The following is a 17,619-nucleotide window of genomic DNA, read 5'->3' as shown; positions in this document are numbered from 1 at the left end:
CTTTTAATGCAAACATGATCCAGGGGGCAGAGGACTTATTCTGTTGGTTAAATATTTAGTTTGCGCTCTCTGTACTTCTTCGTTTGTCCCTTGCTTTCGCAGTCCCAGCGGTGACCGTCAGCGAGCACTGTCCCAGAGATTGTCATGTCTGGATCTGAAGTGGAAAGAAATCTTTCAGCGGCAATCACCAGAAAGTTTCCCAGTGACAATTAGAGGTTGGAGATTCAATAAATAAATGCACTTTCCTTTCTCATATCTGCTCTGCAAACTCAAGAAAAAAAAGGTCCAAAACCAAAATCTTACATGAAAGCATTCATATTCAAACGAATCAAGCAAATAACAAAATATGATGAAAATGGTTATCATGGATGCTGATGCACACAGACTGTGTGTAGCCTGAGAGGCAAAACCCAGAAGGAAAAAGTCCTGAAAGCTACTCACCGCTTGTTAAGCTGTTTGCTGTGCGAGCGTGGTGATACCCGAAGGCGACTCACACGAGTCTATCGACATGATGATCGGCTCAGATCCTCTCTCATCGGGAGCTTGGCTGCTGGACGGTCAGATTCTTGTAAGAAAATCAACCTGAGAGTGTAAGAGGGAGGCAGACAAACAGCCGAGCTGATGCCCTTGCACTTCAGCGTTGGTTTAATTCAAACAAGGAAGCTAGTTTGGTCATGAAATCAGCCATCATGTCTGTTAGACTATGGAGTAATCTTCTACTCTCATGCTGCTCATTCCACCTTAAACAGCTTGCTGCAGTTTAGCACTGTGCTCTGTATGTCAGTACAGCAGATAAATATCCTGCTAATCGCTGTGTACAATATGAAAAAATGGGCTTATCCTCATTAGCAGGAAGAGAACTGCACTCTGTTCTCAAATGTCTCCCACTAAAGCTGCCTCTGTAGACCACATATCTCCTCAGATTTAGAGCTCGGTAAGCCACCATCACACGCTGAGCTTGGGAAGGCAGCCTTCGGCACTTCGCACCTTACAAACGGGCTTCAAAGGACGCCAAAAGCTGAAAGTCTCTCATGCAAAAGAGATCTTGATCTCAATGAGGTTTCCTGATTAAATAATGGTTAGACAGCAGAAACACATCAGGAGGCGGCAACCAAAACCAGGGCTCACCTCAGTTTCAATGATCAGGTGAGTATCCGGGACATGTGTTTGTAATTGGTTCAGGCCGAGCACTGGGGGGGGGGGGGTGACCTGACATTTCTATACATTAAAAAATTAAACACGCAGCATTACTCTGGGTAATCCGCAGACCTCTTTGACGACAGTTTTCTTTGGAAATGTGTTTCATTTACGGACGAGATAACGAAGGTTGCAGCTTATCCAGAGCAGCACATTAAAGGCAGGCATTTCAGCGATAGACGTATCTTTTCACTGACCCTGAACTCACTCTTAAATATATATCTAAAATCTAATTATAGGCTGGCTTTGATTACAATTTCAAAATGATCCCAAGAGAATGAAAATTCAAAATCAGACAAAATAACTGCTACTATACTAGCCCCATAAATTTCAGTGTGTTAGTGCACAGGCGCCAGCTTGAATGTGGCTGGAGTTAATCATTGTCATTATTTTGCCAGTAAGCTCCTATCATTCACTCAGTAGGTGCTGTCGCTGTGACTAGTTTCCGCCTGACTGCTCGAAACATGCCCCAAATCGCCGTCCTCTCCCTGCTTATCTCCGCGCATGCAGGACCCAACCCCGGTTATTTGTGATAATCCACAGATTGTAGGCAGCTAACAGACATTTGTTTTACGACAGATGCCAGATTCAGATAAACATTTAATTAGCAACTCATCAGCTCTGTCAAAGCCAATTACCCCAGTCTCCAGCCCTAGCCAAAAACTGCTCCTCTCGCAGCTCGCCTGCACGGCCGCTGACTCTGCCGGCTGCGGCGGGACGCGGGGAGCCAGAGGCGGCGCCGAGCCGCGGCCCCCGTGATGCACCGGGGCTGCGAGCGGCTAATCCAGCCATTCTGCCGCCGCCGCCTCTTGCGGGTCAGAGCAGCGAGGAGAATGGTTTAGATAGAATTACAGGCCGAGACAACATTGTGCTATTTATCAGCACTTCACACGCCTGTTGTGAAAATTACTGCTAGCGAGGTGTCTTGGCAGCGCTTTTGGTTGTCACGACAGCACATTTCTCAGCAGTCAGAAGCACTGTGATGTGAATTTTGCGAGGCATGGTGGACACACTGTTTGGCTGACAAGTGATCTCTGGGCAGAGCAGCGCAAGAACAGCACAGAAGTGAGTGCTTAGCGGCGAAGATTCAGCCGAGAAGAAGAAGAAATTAGTGACAGCAGTCAGCCTTGCACCTAATGACCACAGGCTAATTAGACTGCCCTCCTGCTGGGTGATTACTGCGGAGGATTGTATGTACACAGAACATGTGAGGAATGATATATTGGATAAGCGCGTCATGTGTTCAGAGAACAACGGTGGGAATTCACAGCAGCATGTCCGCGTTTATTGTTGAGCCCTGCAATCACATTATCACATTTCACTCAAATTACAACTCTGCATGCTTACATATTATACCCACCAAGGCATCTCTATAGCATTCACATTAGAAGCTTCTCTGCTCTGACCTGTAACCTAGCAACCGCCTGACGTCTCACACAAGCAGATGATTAAAGGTACCTTCTTTTCCATTCTGAGCATGAACCCTTTGATAGATATTCCCCCCCTTCGACTCCAGCATTCTCCCGTCAGCAGCATGCCAAGAACACTCGTATTACCTACAAATATGAAATATGTAACGCCACACTGATTTTAGCCTTTTGAGACCAGGGGTCTGTGGCTGCTGCAGTATGCAAAGCCCCATCATTAGCTGCTCTGGAGAGCTGTCACGCATCTGGCTTTTCATGCGACGCCAGGACAGCGGTTGGTTTGCAGGGCGGACTCTTTGGTCCAAAGAGAAGCTCATCTTCTGGGCCCTCCACCACTCCATGAGCAGGAATAAACTGCACATGCCAGCGCTTAAGAGCCTGGGAAGTGGTATCTTTTGGTCTTTCTGGTGGTCTTTGCAAAACCGAAACCACAAAAGCATAATTATAAGGAACAGATTAAACAGGATATTTGTCAGCTCTGATGTAAACTACAAACATTAGCATGCCGGGCTAACTAGCTTCAATCTACATCATGTGCATCGTTCCCCCCTGGATCAATGCAATAACTTTAGCGTGTTAGCATGCTAACATGCTAAACTCGTCAGTCAGCGTGACTGAAGGCATCCAAACAGAGAACAATTAATGTTTTCATGACATGTTCATTCGCAACACTTCGCTAACAAGCTACCCTGCCACACAATAACAAGGCTGCTCTTTTGTCCGCATGTCTTAAACATGGATCAACTGGTGAGGATGCCTGGGACTCTTTTAGCTTCCTCCCATGTATGTAGCTGCCCAGTGCATTTATGTGGGCTTTTCACTGGGTTTTTGTTTACAACTTGTCACCTGGAACATTAAATATTAAACTCAGCTGCAAGGGTTTTCAACCCGCTCTCCGAGTTAGAATTAGACAATTAGCAAATACTAGCTACTGATCGTTTCAGGGGTGATTAAAAGTGGTAAATCTGCCAGCGCTATTCCTGCAAACTCCATGATGTATCTGCCACGTAGGAACGGAGAGCGTGACGTGTAAAGGCGTAGCAACAGTAACTAAGGGTGTTGGGGTTTAGCAGATCCAATTGGATGAGTTAGTAATACTTCAACACATTAGAACATTTTTGCAGCCTCACAGTTGCACTACAGGCCACACACAGTCTCCACACTGCAGCTGCACGGGTATCAGGATGTGTTTAATGCCACCTGAAGGTACCATTTGGAAGTCCTACATAAACTGTCTCACCCTGCATCATTGCTTTCCTCCTCCTACTTCCCCTCATCGGCTCCTCCTCCTCCTCACACCTCTCTGTCTCCTGTCTCATTGTTGAGGTTCTCCAATAACCAGATAAAGGAGACGCTGGGGAAACTGGGCTTTAATGCGTGTGCGTGCATCTACTGTACATGCTGTTGAGGGATATCTCTGAGACACTCCACACTCTCTGCTTCGCAGAGGGTTGCTTAATCTCAAATGGGGAGGAGGGAGGAAGAAAGGAGTGAGGTGGAAGGAGGAGGCGAGAGAGGGGGAGAGAGTTGGTCTAAGACTTGGAAGAGAAGAGGCAGGACGGGGAGACTGGAAACAGGAGATAGGAGAATGAATGAATACTGGCACTAAAATGGGATATATTGTAGAGTGTGTGAAAATAAAACCAAATGCACAATCTGGAATGAAAAGATAAAGCATCTTTATTCTGAAAGTTTTCTGGAAGGAAGTGGAAATTAACGTAAAGTTACTCTACAGATACAAACATATATGCTGCATATGATCACCTAAGACATGATTATGTTATTAGAAAATGTGCACATAGTGTAGGTAGTTTTACAGATTTGGGTTCAGATAAAATGTGTGAAATCACCCGATAGTTAAATTTATTCTGTGATATTCCCCAACCAGCTTCAGCTTCATAACACCTCCTCATAAAGTGACTCACAGATACATGATATGACTCGAAATTATCCTCAAACACATACAATACAGATAATTAGCGTTTAAACAGCAGCTCAACCAAAATCTACAAACCAGTCATGGGCGATTTGAACAACTACGGTTCAGAAAGCTGCATTTAAAGGTATTTTCACTTTGTGTGTCACTTCCTGTGGGTGGGTGGAGAGATTTCCTGCCACTGGACATACATGACACCAGAAATTCATTTGGGCTAGCAGAAAAAAATCAGATCAGATGCTTCTATAATGCAGAGAGATGTGTAGTGAAAGCTGTAACTTGCACAGCAGTGGTCACTGTAGCCATAGCGTTCAATAACAGGATGTGGCACAGTTCATTTCCAAAGACTTCCTTGAGTCTGCTGGTTTACAGAGCGGGTGGAATGGGGAGACTCTCCAGGGAACATCACACACCGCAACTGATACTGAGCGAGCACTAACGCTAGCGGGCTAATCAGCTAGCATGTTTAGTGCCAGCTGACTGCTGTTGGCTGTGTGAGCTTCTATGACCTCTTACAGAGCACACTGGCTGAGGATTTGACAAGGTTGTATAAGTGTTTTATTAAGAACTGTTAAAATGTATACATATCAGCAGAAACTGACTGCTGAAAAGGAAGTCTGATGTCTTTTTCCTACAGTAGCACGGAGCTATGCCCTTCGCTATTTGATAAAATTTTCCAGAAGACATTCTGAACAAAGTTGATGGAAGTCATTGCAGGTGATCCTGTTATATTAACTCCAATGCAGATGCTGAAAAGTAGCTCATATCAAAGGGATCTTTAAATACGGTCCTCTCATAGTCCATGTCTCTATATTGAAAAGATTTTGCATTGATTTGAGTTTCACAAACTTTTCAACAACAGTTGTGTTACGTGCTGATACAGTAATTACCTTCTTACAGCACGGGTGAACAAGCTAAAGCTACCAGAAAGTAGCCCACTGATGCCTTCAGCTGTGTGTCATGTGACCTTCACCTCACAGGCTGTGCCGGCCCCTCAAAAGTCTCCCGTGGAATGAGACCACAAGCAGGAAACAAGAAACACCTCTCCTCCATATACAGTATCAAATCAAAATGTTACAATAGAATATAAAGCATACATATTGTTTTACTTCCAGTTTAGCTTCCAGTAGCCATCATGAGCTACTGGTCGTATCACACTGAGTAAGCTGTTGCAGCAGAATCCCTGAGTGCGCTGAGTTGAGCGAGGATGCGTTTTATTTCCTCTGAAGTAACCTTTATGTTCGTCAGAGGAAGACAGCATTATTTCTTCAGTAAGTGTCTGGTCTACATTGAATCTAACTCTTGACCCTGCTGGCACCATAATCACCACAATAAAGCACTTCAACCCCGGCTAGATCTGCAGGAGCAAGGCCACGCCAGCTAAAGTCCACTTGGAGGGATTTTCTTTGGTCTTCAGGTTGAAGGTCCAGACGTACGTGGGCCCCCTCTGGCGGGTCTTATAGACGGGACACTGGTACACATTCCTGCTCTCCTGTTTGTCCACAGGAATGGCCCTGATGAAGATGACTGGCATGGTCGGCGTGAGCTCTTTCAGGCGGGCATCTACAATCATGCCGGTCTGTAGAGAAAAAGACAGTTTGGAGGGGAAAGGAGGAGGAGGGAGGAGGGAAGGAGGTGGGGGGGTGACAAGCCAGTCAACCACAGACGGAAACATTTCACAGAGCTGAAGGAAGTTAGAAATTAGTTTGAGGTGAAGCGAGAACTTGGTCCAGACTCTGTTCTTGCCATTGAGGCTGCGTTTAATAATGTCCTTTTGTAGGAAAAAAAAAAATAGATGTTTGACTAATCTAAGTTGGCACAAGCGATGTTAGACTTCCAGTCTGCAGAACACAATATTGTGGTACCCTTGAAGAAGTGGTGAAAGTCAGCAGAGTTTGAGTCGAAGTCAAGCTGCCCTGCCTTAGAATACACACTCTATAAACACACTGAAACAGAGTGGTCTGTCTCATTAATTAATCCTCCTACACTTAGCGCCTGACAAACAGAAGTTTCACCATGCATGCACAGTGACTTTCAGGAATGAATGTAAATCCTGATGACTTTGGAAAGCTCGGAGGACAAAGCCCTAATTGCATCTGCATTTGCTATAAAACTTTAAAGGGGTGTTAAATACCAATAACTTTATGTCTGTTTGGGTAAATACAAATAATGGGGATCTTAAAACAGGCCGTGTGGGCTCATTGAGATTCAATATAATTTAATTTAATGACACTATATATACACTGTTAGGACGCTAACAAATATCCATCTTTATTGTATAATCTCACAACACATTGAGAGAATAAAAACGCATTACAAAGCTGGTGTATTCATCACCATTAAGTGGTGTCCGTCACATAAACACACAAGCTTCCCCTGTGTAATGTCTGCATCTCTATCATCTCTCTTCAGCAGCACACAAGGTGTTTATCATAAACGCTATCGAGCTGTCTTTGATGTCTGAACCCCTCTGAATAAAATGCAAGGTTCATTAATATAGATGAGTAAGTTTATCATAAATCTTTCACTTTTATTGCTGCACGGAGCTGTGTCCAGATGGAGCGCCGCTTTCTCTCCCATTCACTCTCCGCTGCTCCCAGCCCGTGGCACAGAACTGGCCTTGGGGCTGAGGGGAGGACGCGAGCAGGGGCGGAGGAGCGGGAGAAGGAGGGTGGAGGAGCTGTGAGGAGAAGCCGCCCGGCCCGTCTGTCCGCCTGTCTATTTGCCCGCGTCTCCAACTTTAATGAAGAAAAAAGGAACCACTCCTCTAAAGGGCGATCTAAGTGTTCAAGTGCACACTCTGCACATTCCCTAATTAAGAAGTCTACAGGGATGCTCCTTGAAAGCTGGGCGCATATACAGTAGCTGTATGTATGTAGATAGATAGAGCCCTGGGAAGCTGAGTGATGCACTGCGCTCCGAGAGCCAAACGCAAGCAGGATGCAAAGCAGAAAATTAAGCCACAAAGGGAATGTGGAGGCCCCTCAGGGGCAAAATATCAAAGTTACTTTACTTGACTCAGTTTAAAAATGCATTTTGAGGTTAACTCACCTTATGTTCACGTGTTAGTCTATCATCCATCACTGGAAGTAGAGTGTAAAGGAGCATTTCTGTGTAAGGAGCTTGCTTGCAAAGTGTGCTCTTTTTGATTATTATAGCCACACCTTCCCTGGAGAGTCAGCTCTTTGCTTCCCTAGGTGACAGTCAGCCCAACAAAGAACTCAATGAGTGACTCATGTACCTGCGTATCCCAGCGTGCCCCCTCCATGTACAGCCCGTGTACGTAGGCCCCTTCCCGAGGCGGTAAGCTGAAGTCCTCGCGATTCTTCTTGGTGACGTCACACTGCAGACACATGCGGTCCAGAGGCCACTCGTTCCTGCCGGCCGAACACGGGGAGATTTACAGGTTCACACCAAACTGCTTTCTATCACATTTCAAGCCTCCATGTCCTAAGGCACACCAGCCCTACCTTCGAGCCATAGCCTGCATGATGGCTGTGAGGAAGGACTGCGGGTTAAAGAAGCCAGCCAGCCACACCGCAGAGGGTAGCACGAAGTCCGCAGACCAGCCTTCCAGCTCCTTGATCCGGGCCAGCAGGTCGGTGAACCACAGAGCCAGGCCGGACATGGAGGGGTAAGCCCGCTTGGTCCAACTGTCTGGCACCATGTCCAGGAAAATAGCATTCTGAAGGTTCTCCATGTCACTGGTCATGGTTAGCTCGCCCTGAAGGGTGGGGGCCACGGGAAAGGAAAACATTCAATGTCCAACTGAAATCATTCATTTTGTAGTCAAACAGAACAAAAGGCTTTCAAATTGATTGTTAATATTTTGTATTGCAGAAAGGAAAAAAAAACTATCTTCTAAACTTCAAAGAAGTTAAATGTGGTGCATCTGAAGATTTTCATGGTTTTACTTCATCCCTGTGAACAAATCCACCGATTAGATGATTCCACCAAAGCCGTGCTTGACCGACAAACTGGTTTGGTGAAAGTGAAAGAAAGCGACAAAGCGAGTAAGTGGAACCTTGAGCTGACAAGTTGTCACTCGTGTTGAAGCCGGTGATGTCAGCAAGAACATCGTCGTGCCGATCGCTAACTGAGAGTACGGCGAACTCTGAAGGACGGAGTTCAAGCTCGCTGCTCTCTGTGATGAGAGGCCTCATGTCTGAAGATAAGAAGGACACATGAGCTAGAGAGTCTGTGGCTCTTTTCGTGTCTGACTATATAATAAACATTTGGCCATTCTGGGAACTGTTTTGCTCAAAGGAGAGCACGGTGCATGCTGCAGCAGAAAAACAACATGCAATTTCATTTCAGACAGACATAAACTTCATCACTGCAATAATTTGAAGACTCCAGTGTTTGCTGTGCTTTGATGAACAGGCTGCTTGTGGATATCAGAAAAATCTGTTGGATAATTATGCTTTTATCCTCTTTATGATCATCTGGATAATAGCGGTTTTAATTAGGACGACTATTCTCAGTGTTGACAGACGCTGCCTCTTTTGTACTGAGTAAGTTCCTGGTTGGGTTTGTGAATTTCCATTACAGAGAGGGAGCAGGAGTTCAACGTGCCACTTCCTGTTTGTCTCAGCAGCTAAGCATTGGAGGTGACACCTCCCAGCCGCATAAGGTGTTGAACAGTAACAAGCCCTCCGAAACTACTGATGCATGCATAAACATGAAGACGGGCACACCGTGCCAGATAAGGAAACATGCTGTAAGATGGCCAGGAGAGGAGTAATGAGACAGCATATGAGTGGAAACAGTGGTGTCCTTCACCCACTGATACTGGAGCTGATGTATTGCTGATGTGCAGATACCCATGTGTGACAGTCATAGCAATTCTTTCTGGCGGTGATAAGGTCCTGCAGATTGATCTACATCTGTGCATTTACCGTGAACCTTTCACCTTCGCGACGCTCCTCGAAATAATCTTGATCCGTCAGTTCAGCCGCGGACACTTTGACACACCGTGGCAGTACGAAGCTGCACCATCTCACCAAGGCCGACATTCTGATAGTTCCTATTTATTCCACTATAAAGACGAAATATGATTCCATTTGCTGGTACAATAGTCTACATGGCTTTTAAATCACTGAGCCGATTTATTGAGGCTTGTAGTGTCGGGAGATCGAAGCCTCATAACTCCTGACAAACGCTTTTACACATCCACCCCCCCCCCCCTTTCTCTTTTCGCTTGTTGTTAACACACGACTCAGTCAGGCTTGACACACAGAGCGCAGACGTCTCATTCCTTTCTGCTCTTCTGTAAGCCAGATCTCTGAGTCATTCTGAAGACTGGGCCTCTGACAAACGACGGAGAAAAAGGTTTAGTTGTGCAGGAATACTAATGCAGCAGCGCGTCAGAGTCGAACAGCAGCCCAGCCAACGTGGTGTGAATCATAGGCGCTGAGGACAATTGAGGGTTTTGTGGCGGATTTTGAGCGACAGTTCACTCGAAGTTCATTTGTTTTACATTTAAGTTTTATAGCTCTTAGCGCCATCCCTGCTGAGCCAGTGGTTCTCATCAGCCGACACCCGAGGGTGATTAGGTGGGGCCGAGGGGGGCCCATAACCAAATGAGAAATGAGCCCCTTTTGGACATGATTAACATTATGGGGGAGGTGGGGAAAGAAATAGTCACTTTACTCCTCTGCAATTTAACTCATTGTTCCTGATGGCATTTTAACCATCAGGAAATCATGAGATATGGTCTGTAATAGACAGGGACAGTGAGCGGGACAAAGCCAAAAGCCTCCACAGGGGGACGGGCAGACGTACAGGGTGAGGTGATTTATAGTCATAACTCAGTCGAAACTGAACACACAGACATGAAACATCTTACATGATACTGACTGATATCATTCAGTGCGACTGACCCTGTCAGAGGATGTCATTATGTCTGAGGTGTCATGGGTACATTGCAAACAGAAACTGCTCAGACTTTAAGTGTGTCAACTTTTGCAGAAATGTAAACAAATAATACAACAGAATAGCAGTACCTGTGTATGGCGAGCCCTGTTAACACCTAATCAGCAGTGGTAACAATTGTAGAAATCAACAACTGCTTTTTGACTAGTCAGAATGTAATTTTGGACTAATGGCAATTCCAATTCAAGATATCTCCAATTCATTTCTCAGTATAGACAAATTGTTAATTCTTGATATCAACAATTACATTTCTTACCAGTGGAAATGTTTATTGTTGATGTCTGTTACTAGTCAACTTTCAGCATCGACTTCTATTCAAACTCAATTACAGACATTCAGCTTTGATGTGTTGAAATCGACATATGGTGGATAATGACATCTACACCTCAGTTCTCACTGGTCAAAATTTAACTATTCCTACCAACAGTTTAACTCTCTCTAGTGGAAATGCTAATTGTAGATATTTCCAATTGCTCTTACACTACAGATGGACTTGCCAAAATGAAGTTATTGATATGTCATCTTGGAATTGTGACTAGTGAGAATGTAATTTCAGATATCTACAGTTGCATTTCAGATTCCTGAAATACAACTGTAGCAAACTGTAACACCATTTCTAGCAATTCCCTTAAGAGCTAGTCAGAACTGAATTTTAGATATCAAAAAAGGAAACCAGTCAAAATGTCATGGATATCTTCAGTGACATATGGACCTATCCAAAATGAGTATGTAATCTGGGCTGTATATCAGACATGATCATGGTCATTTATTCGCTTATTTAAAACTCAGCCTTTATGGATTTATGGTACTTTAATAACATAATGCCCATGTAATCGAAAAGGTTTGTTCATATGTTGGACAAATCGGAAATGCATTTATATCCAAAATGGGAAACTGCATTTCCAACATGTGGAAATTCAACTGTAGATACTCCATCTGTAATCATCATTCTTAGTAGTGAAAAGGAATTTGTGATATCTGTAATTAAATTCAGGATCTCTGTAAATGAGCTTTGACTGGTTGAAATGTAATTTCTATATGTGAAAAAATATTTGTCAGACGTCAAAACTGCTTTATCTCAAACTAACATTTGAAGTAGTCATAATGACATTTTGACATGCTGGAATGTCATTTCCACTCGCGAAAACTAAACCTGCTAGTCAGCACTACTGAATAAATGTTCAAAGTCGAGCTTTTACGGGGTCTTGCTCTCCTGACGGCTTTAATTCTTTCTGTCATCATGTTGGTTTTGCATGATCGAACGCGCCGCATTTCTGTTTACCAGTGGCAGCGTGTTGGATGTTCAGCAAAAAATTTACCGGAGCTGTGTGTGTGTGTCGATCAACAACACAATGATAACCTGGTCAGCTTCCAGCGACACAGCTGAGCGACAAATCAACTGCAGAGCCAGTTTTCAAAAAACAAGTGACTGAAACTCAGATCATCCTCTGGACTGTCCAGGTGTGTGGCTCAGGCACACTGTGTGTCACTAGTGTTGACATGTGAGACATCTGAATATTAATGGAACAAATAGCTTCTTTCTGTCAGCTTTTTTGAAGATCTGATGACATGTCTGGTCATTACAAAGATGAAGGAGTTTTCCATATTTCATAAATTAAAGGGGAAGTGACCCTCCATCCCCTGCTGCAGCTCCATGCTTGAACAGAGCTAAAAGGCGAGTGAATATTGGACTTAACGTAGTCGGGTGGCCGGAAACATGACTCCAGATGAATGCTAATGTTGCTGAATGTGTAAATATGCGACTGTTTGCTAACTCTCAAACTCTGTGTTGTGTTTACTGCTACCCACTGCCCCCAAATGGGCATAAATAAGATGAATTAATGAACTTGGAATACTTCGGTCCACCGAAAATATTGACATTTGCTTTACACATCGACTTTTCTGTTACTCGCTGAAATCAGAAGTCTCGGTGGATGAAGAAAACGTCTGCTGAGGTTAAAGAACCTCAACATGACTGATTATGACTGAGTGTGTGTTCATGCACATGAGACAACAGGGTCATGCTGCTTTTTTGGAAGAGCTCACAAGTCAAAAAGGCTGGAAACCTCTGCTTTAATCTCATACAGTTTATTGTAATCTATAATCTGATCGTACTGTATTTTAAATTTTACTCTGAAAGGTGACCTGTAACTAAAGCTGTAAAATAAGGGTAGCTCTCACTACAGGCTGCTCACCTTCAGTCCCAGGCTGAGCTCTCGCAGGGAGCGTTTGATCTCCTGTGTGAGGAGGTTCATGCGCTCACACTCCTGCAGCGCCACCACCTGGTAGGGAGTCCTCTCCTCTGCCTTGCCCAGCAGCTCTGCCATGTTGAACTCCTCCGGGAGCTTCTCCATGATCTCCTCCAGCACCGCACGCACCTGATGATGTGTCAAGGAATGAACAAGTGTGTCCGGGAGTGAGCGAGTGAACTGGCAGTGCAAATTGCTGTTGGATCCGTCTTACTGTTACAATCAAAGATACTCAGGACAAGAAACAGCAAAGGGGGAGAGAATACTCATCGAAATGAAAGGCTCACGAGAGATTGGGGTTATCTGTGTCAGATAAACTCAGCACTGCTAACGCTGACAGCCTGAGAAACTGTTACAGTCTGAAACAGACACAACCATTAATATTCATGAAGATCTATTTTGCAAGGCAGCTCTTTGTTTTCAATAACAGTCTAATCCCTCCAGAAAATCAATGCTCACATCATATTTTTGTGGGTAAGTGATGAAAGCTAACGTCTGTGTCAACATTTTCCCAAGGCAACCAGCATTAGCGATCAATCAACGGATTAGGTGCCGAACAAAGGATATGAGGTCATCATATCTATGGATTTTCCAGTTCAAATATCTGATCTGGGTTTGGCAGCTAGCGAGCGCGCTGAATACAAAGTGAGCCTCGTTGGTAAGCTCTGCATGGCTGTCATCTGTTAAGGCAGGAGTATCCAGGCCTCTGAGCCAGAAAGGTCACACATCATAATACACAGAGGAACGGAAGCGCACACACACACACACACAACATGCAGTGGTTCTTACGGTCTAGCAGGATTCCTCCCTCATCTCTAGTGTTTGTGCTGTTCTGCTGTGTGTGTGTGTGCGTGTGTTTCAATCAGGGTGTGGCAACCAGCACACCTGCCACCAAGCCACTCATCATTACACCTGTATCCTGCAGTATATACACCCTGCTCTCCATCTTCTCTGGCAGCATGACTCAGAGCAGTGGTGAGCTCAGACTTTGACACAAACACAAGTAGTCCGAGTTATTCCAGCACTCGTCTTGTAATCATGACATCATTGGTTCAAGTCCCCTACGAGCGATCTGAATTTTCTTTAGTGCCGAAAATGTTGCTTACTATGAAGCCAAAATTATTTAATGCCTTCATCTTACGTGAATTAAAAAGGACATGACTGGAGAATTGTGTTGATACAGAATAAATGCAGGCCAGTTCAAAATGTCACAGCGCAGTAGCACAGAGGAGACGTCAGGGAGCGTTTCATTCTGTCAGACTGTTGGTCACACTGGTTCGGCCTGAGGTGAACCAAACCTGAAAACTAGCTTGACCAGGACCAGGCTAGACTGGATGGATGCAGGCTGATGGTAACTTGGGTCAGACTTATGTAAACCTCCTTTATTAAACAGATTGTTCTTAAAAATCAGATCCTTCTCAACAGCCCCTCTTTACTCAAAAGTCAATTCGCAGTACACGCGCAGTCAAATTTACCATATTTTTACATGAAAGCCCCAAACTAAATAACGTGGTTGTGGGTGGCTACTTGGTCAGGAAGAGTCACAGGTTGAGGACTGGATTAAAAAATATTTCCATTGTGCAGTGGACAAATGATTTTTTTATCCAGATGGTTCAAAGAAAGTGTTGTTTTTTCAGGTTGGTCAAAGGTGTCACGGTATCATTCAGTGAAATTAAATACTACTGTGGCTGGAATGTAATGTTCTGACATGAGAGCCGCAAACTGGGGCTAAACATGAGGGATTCAGAATATAACTTCATCACTTGTAATTTACACTGTTTTTACACTTACCAAGATGCAATCATTAGGATTAATAGTGTTTTAATTCACGCAGAAGAGGCACCTCTTATTCCAGAAGAGAAATCAGTTTAAAAAAGATGGAACATGACTCACTTTTGCTGCTTGTTTCAAGCAACAATAAGCATAAAGGACTTTTTTACCAAGCTAACACTCAGACAAGGGGGGCACTTATTTATGATATAAAAAAAAAGTGACACTGAGGGAGTGCGCGAGACTGCACTCTCTGTGACAGAATATTTGTATGAGCTTTTACACTCATATAAGCTTTATTTCAGAGCAGTGCTGAACCAGAAAATGCACCAGAAAATGCTATCTCTGTACAAATCACCCTGGGTGCTGTCAGAGGCCCCGAACAGTTGGTCCACAATTTCTTTTCAGTTCAGTGTGCAGCCGCTACAGAGAATGTCACCTGTTGTCATCACACATTTAAGATTTGGCGCTGTGGCCCACAGTTTAGTGAGACAGGCCTCGCTTTATTGTTCGGTGCATCTCCCCTGTGTGAGGGCTCCGCTTTTCAAGACAGAGTGTCATATCAGAATCATAACAAGAGTTTAAATGCCACCTTTTTATGCCAGTAAACCTCACTGACGTGCAAGTGGGTCCATCATCACATATTCATTCTGTGCAGCCAGACGCTGCTCAAACTCACAGACCTTGATTTTTAAAAAGTAGACTCCAAAGTTTCCTAAAGTATGAAATATGTCAAACTGGATTTTGGGTAATGTGTGTGTAACTGATGCTTAAGAATGTTTGTAGTTGAGGGAATGGTGCAGCCATAAAAAACATGGAGTCTTGTGGTTGAATATCACAGGCATACATCATGCACAGCATCATGTGTTGTTCGTTTGTTTTGTTTTTTTGGTTTATAAAAAATGGCCAAAGATGCAACATTTGCATACTAAAATAAAATGAACAGTATATCATATACTTTTCTTGCATGCACGCATTTTCCTATAATATGTCTTAAAGTTGCTAAGAGAAAAAAAGGGGATACGTTAGAGAATTGTCAAACTGTCAATTCAAAATTGTAGAGATGTTTTTGGGACTCTTTGGGACAACATTAAAGTCCTGATGGACATAATGGTTAAACTAACCAAACAAATCCAATGAATAATGATAGAGCACCCCCTGAGCACACATGATTTCATGGAGATTTCCTACATGGTTTAGAAGTTATGTCTAAACTGATGTTGCAAAAGTAGTCAATATTTGTTTTTGTCATGGGAAGAAAAAAAAAAGCTTCAAAAACAGCTTTTAGATCCCAGAACAGTCTTAAGAAAATAACTCAAACAGTAATCAAACATCTGAGATCTGGAGTTTGAGATTAACATCAAGCCTTTCCATGAGAACCTGCATAACATCAAAGATATTTCATATGACCAAAATGATCTCCCTGTTAGAGCTGAAATGATGAGTCGATTATCTGATTAGTTCATCGATCAGCAGCTATTGTGATAATTGATAAACTGTAGTCATTTTTCAAGCAATAATTCCAAACACTCACTGGTGCCGCCTCTCAAATGTGAGGATTTGCTTCTTTTCTTTGTCATATGTGATTGTAAACTTCATATGTTTGGGTTTGGACTACACCTAAATGCATTACCTCTGATTGGACTGTTTCACTATCACTGACATTTAATAAGCAAAACCAGGAACTGATTTATAGAGCAGGCAGCAGATTAAAGCAAGATGTTCAGCAATCACTTGTTTGGTTGTCCGTATACTTTTGGCCACGCCGGGTGCAATATAAACTGACAATCATATCAGAGACAGACGATGAATGGACGTGACATCAGCCAATCCACATATCAATCCATCTCTCATGTCAACAGATACTTTACCTTTTCATCACGCGTCGTCCCTCCGCCCTCACCGACTCCTCCGTCCCTGGGCTGCATCTCCAGCACAGTGCGGAAAAGCTTCTCCGAGGTTTGCGTGAGGAAGCCGATCTCAGCGTTGGGATGAAGGCCGTACAGGTAGGGCGATTCAGCCGGCAGGGAGTCGTCAATATACTGGAGCAGAAGAAATCCACGTCAGAACTGTGTAGAACTGTTGTGCCATCAAATATTAACCCAGATTTATGGATTTGTGTTTGGACCTCAAATTCAGGATTTGAAGAGAGTTTAAAAGAAATACATGGTGTTTTTTGCTCTTTTCCTGGAAATTAAAACAATTTGTAAAGAGGTTTACACACGACCTGAACTGTAACCCTGTTAACAGCATGGAGATTGACAACTCCAATTACTTCCTGCCACTTCCTTTTTTCCTCTCAGGTGTTACTTCTGCAGTACTGCTGACAAAGGACAAGAATGGAACCATATAAACGATGGGATATTTCTGGGTGAGATACAAAGACTCAGGATCAATTGACAGACTGTTAATGACCATAACAAGGGGAAGGAAATGTGGCATTTTCCATCTGCTGGTCCATAATGAATATCAATATGCTTTCAAGTTAGTGCAGATGAAAGTGGAAGCTCAGCTGAAAAAGACTGCTTTTTGTGAGGCACTTACATTAAATGAAAAAAAAAAGCTCTTCTAATCATAATGTCCTGATGAAAGTTTTGATGGAAAATATATTGGCCTTTAATACAGAAACACTTTGTAGTCCGCTTGTTTGATCTCCGCTGGCTAACTTTTGCTGATTGCCTACACCTGTATATTGTTGAAAGAGGAGTAAAACTGCTGATTCACCTTCCTTCTATGTGCCAATCCCGCTCAGCTCCTCTCCTAAATATAATGTTTGCTCCAGATGGTTGTGAGGGAGATTTTGGCCTAACAGACCTTTGCAGCCCCTGTTCTTCGGCCAAATCGCGACCGCTCAGCCCTCGGCTTGGCTGCGTGGTGACAGTCGAATGTAAAACGCTGCAGCCCTTCCCACCAGAGCTGCTGTGACAGCCAGGATGTGCCCGCTGAGCAGCACCCAGACTGAGGGAAAATTAAATACATGCTGCACTCCCCGCTCCTTCTGCCTCCCTGCGGACCTCATGGGGGAAATCTGAACTGTTTGCAAGAACACATTTCCTGAACGACTGTCATTCATATAAATGTTGGCAGTTGTCGGTTTTTCTTAAGG

General features: G+C 43.8%; 1 protein-coding gene across 1 annotated transcript in view; it reads right to left on the bottom strand.

Moving 5' to 3' along the window:
• Window positions 1-5,911: 5,911 nt before the first annotated feature.
• Window positions 5,912-17,619, bottom strand: part of dnah9 (dynein, axonemal, heavy chain 9) — a 128,776-nt gene continuing 117,068 nt past the window's right edge. The window contains exons 74-78 of the mRNA XM_041963466.1: window positions 16,385-16,555; window positions 12,690-12,872; window positions 8,031-8,284; window positions 7,802-7,937; window positions 5,912-6,139 (exon numbers count right to left, since the gene is read on the bottom strand). Coding sequence (XP_041819400.1) covers window positions 5,912-6,139; window positions 7,802-7,937; window positions 8,031-8,284; window positions 12,690-12,872; window positions 16,385-16,555 — 972 coding nt within the window. The remainder of the gene's footprint in view (window positions 6,140-7,801; window positions 7,938-8,030; window positions 8,285-12,689; window positions 12,873-16,384; window positions 16,556-17,619) is intronic.

This window comes from Chelmon rostratus, chromosome 21, assembly GCF_017976325.1.
Source record: "Chelmon rostratus isolate fCheRos1 chromosome 21, fCheRos1.pri, whole genome shotgun sequence".
In the NCBI taxonomy this organism is placed as follows: domain Eukaryota; kingdom Metazoa; phylum Chordata; class Actinopteri; order Chaetodontiformes; family Chaetodontidae; genus Chelmon; species Chelmon rostratus.
This window is presented reverse-complemented; position numbering and strand designations above follow the sequence as displayed.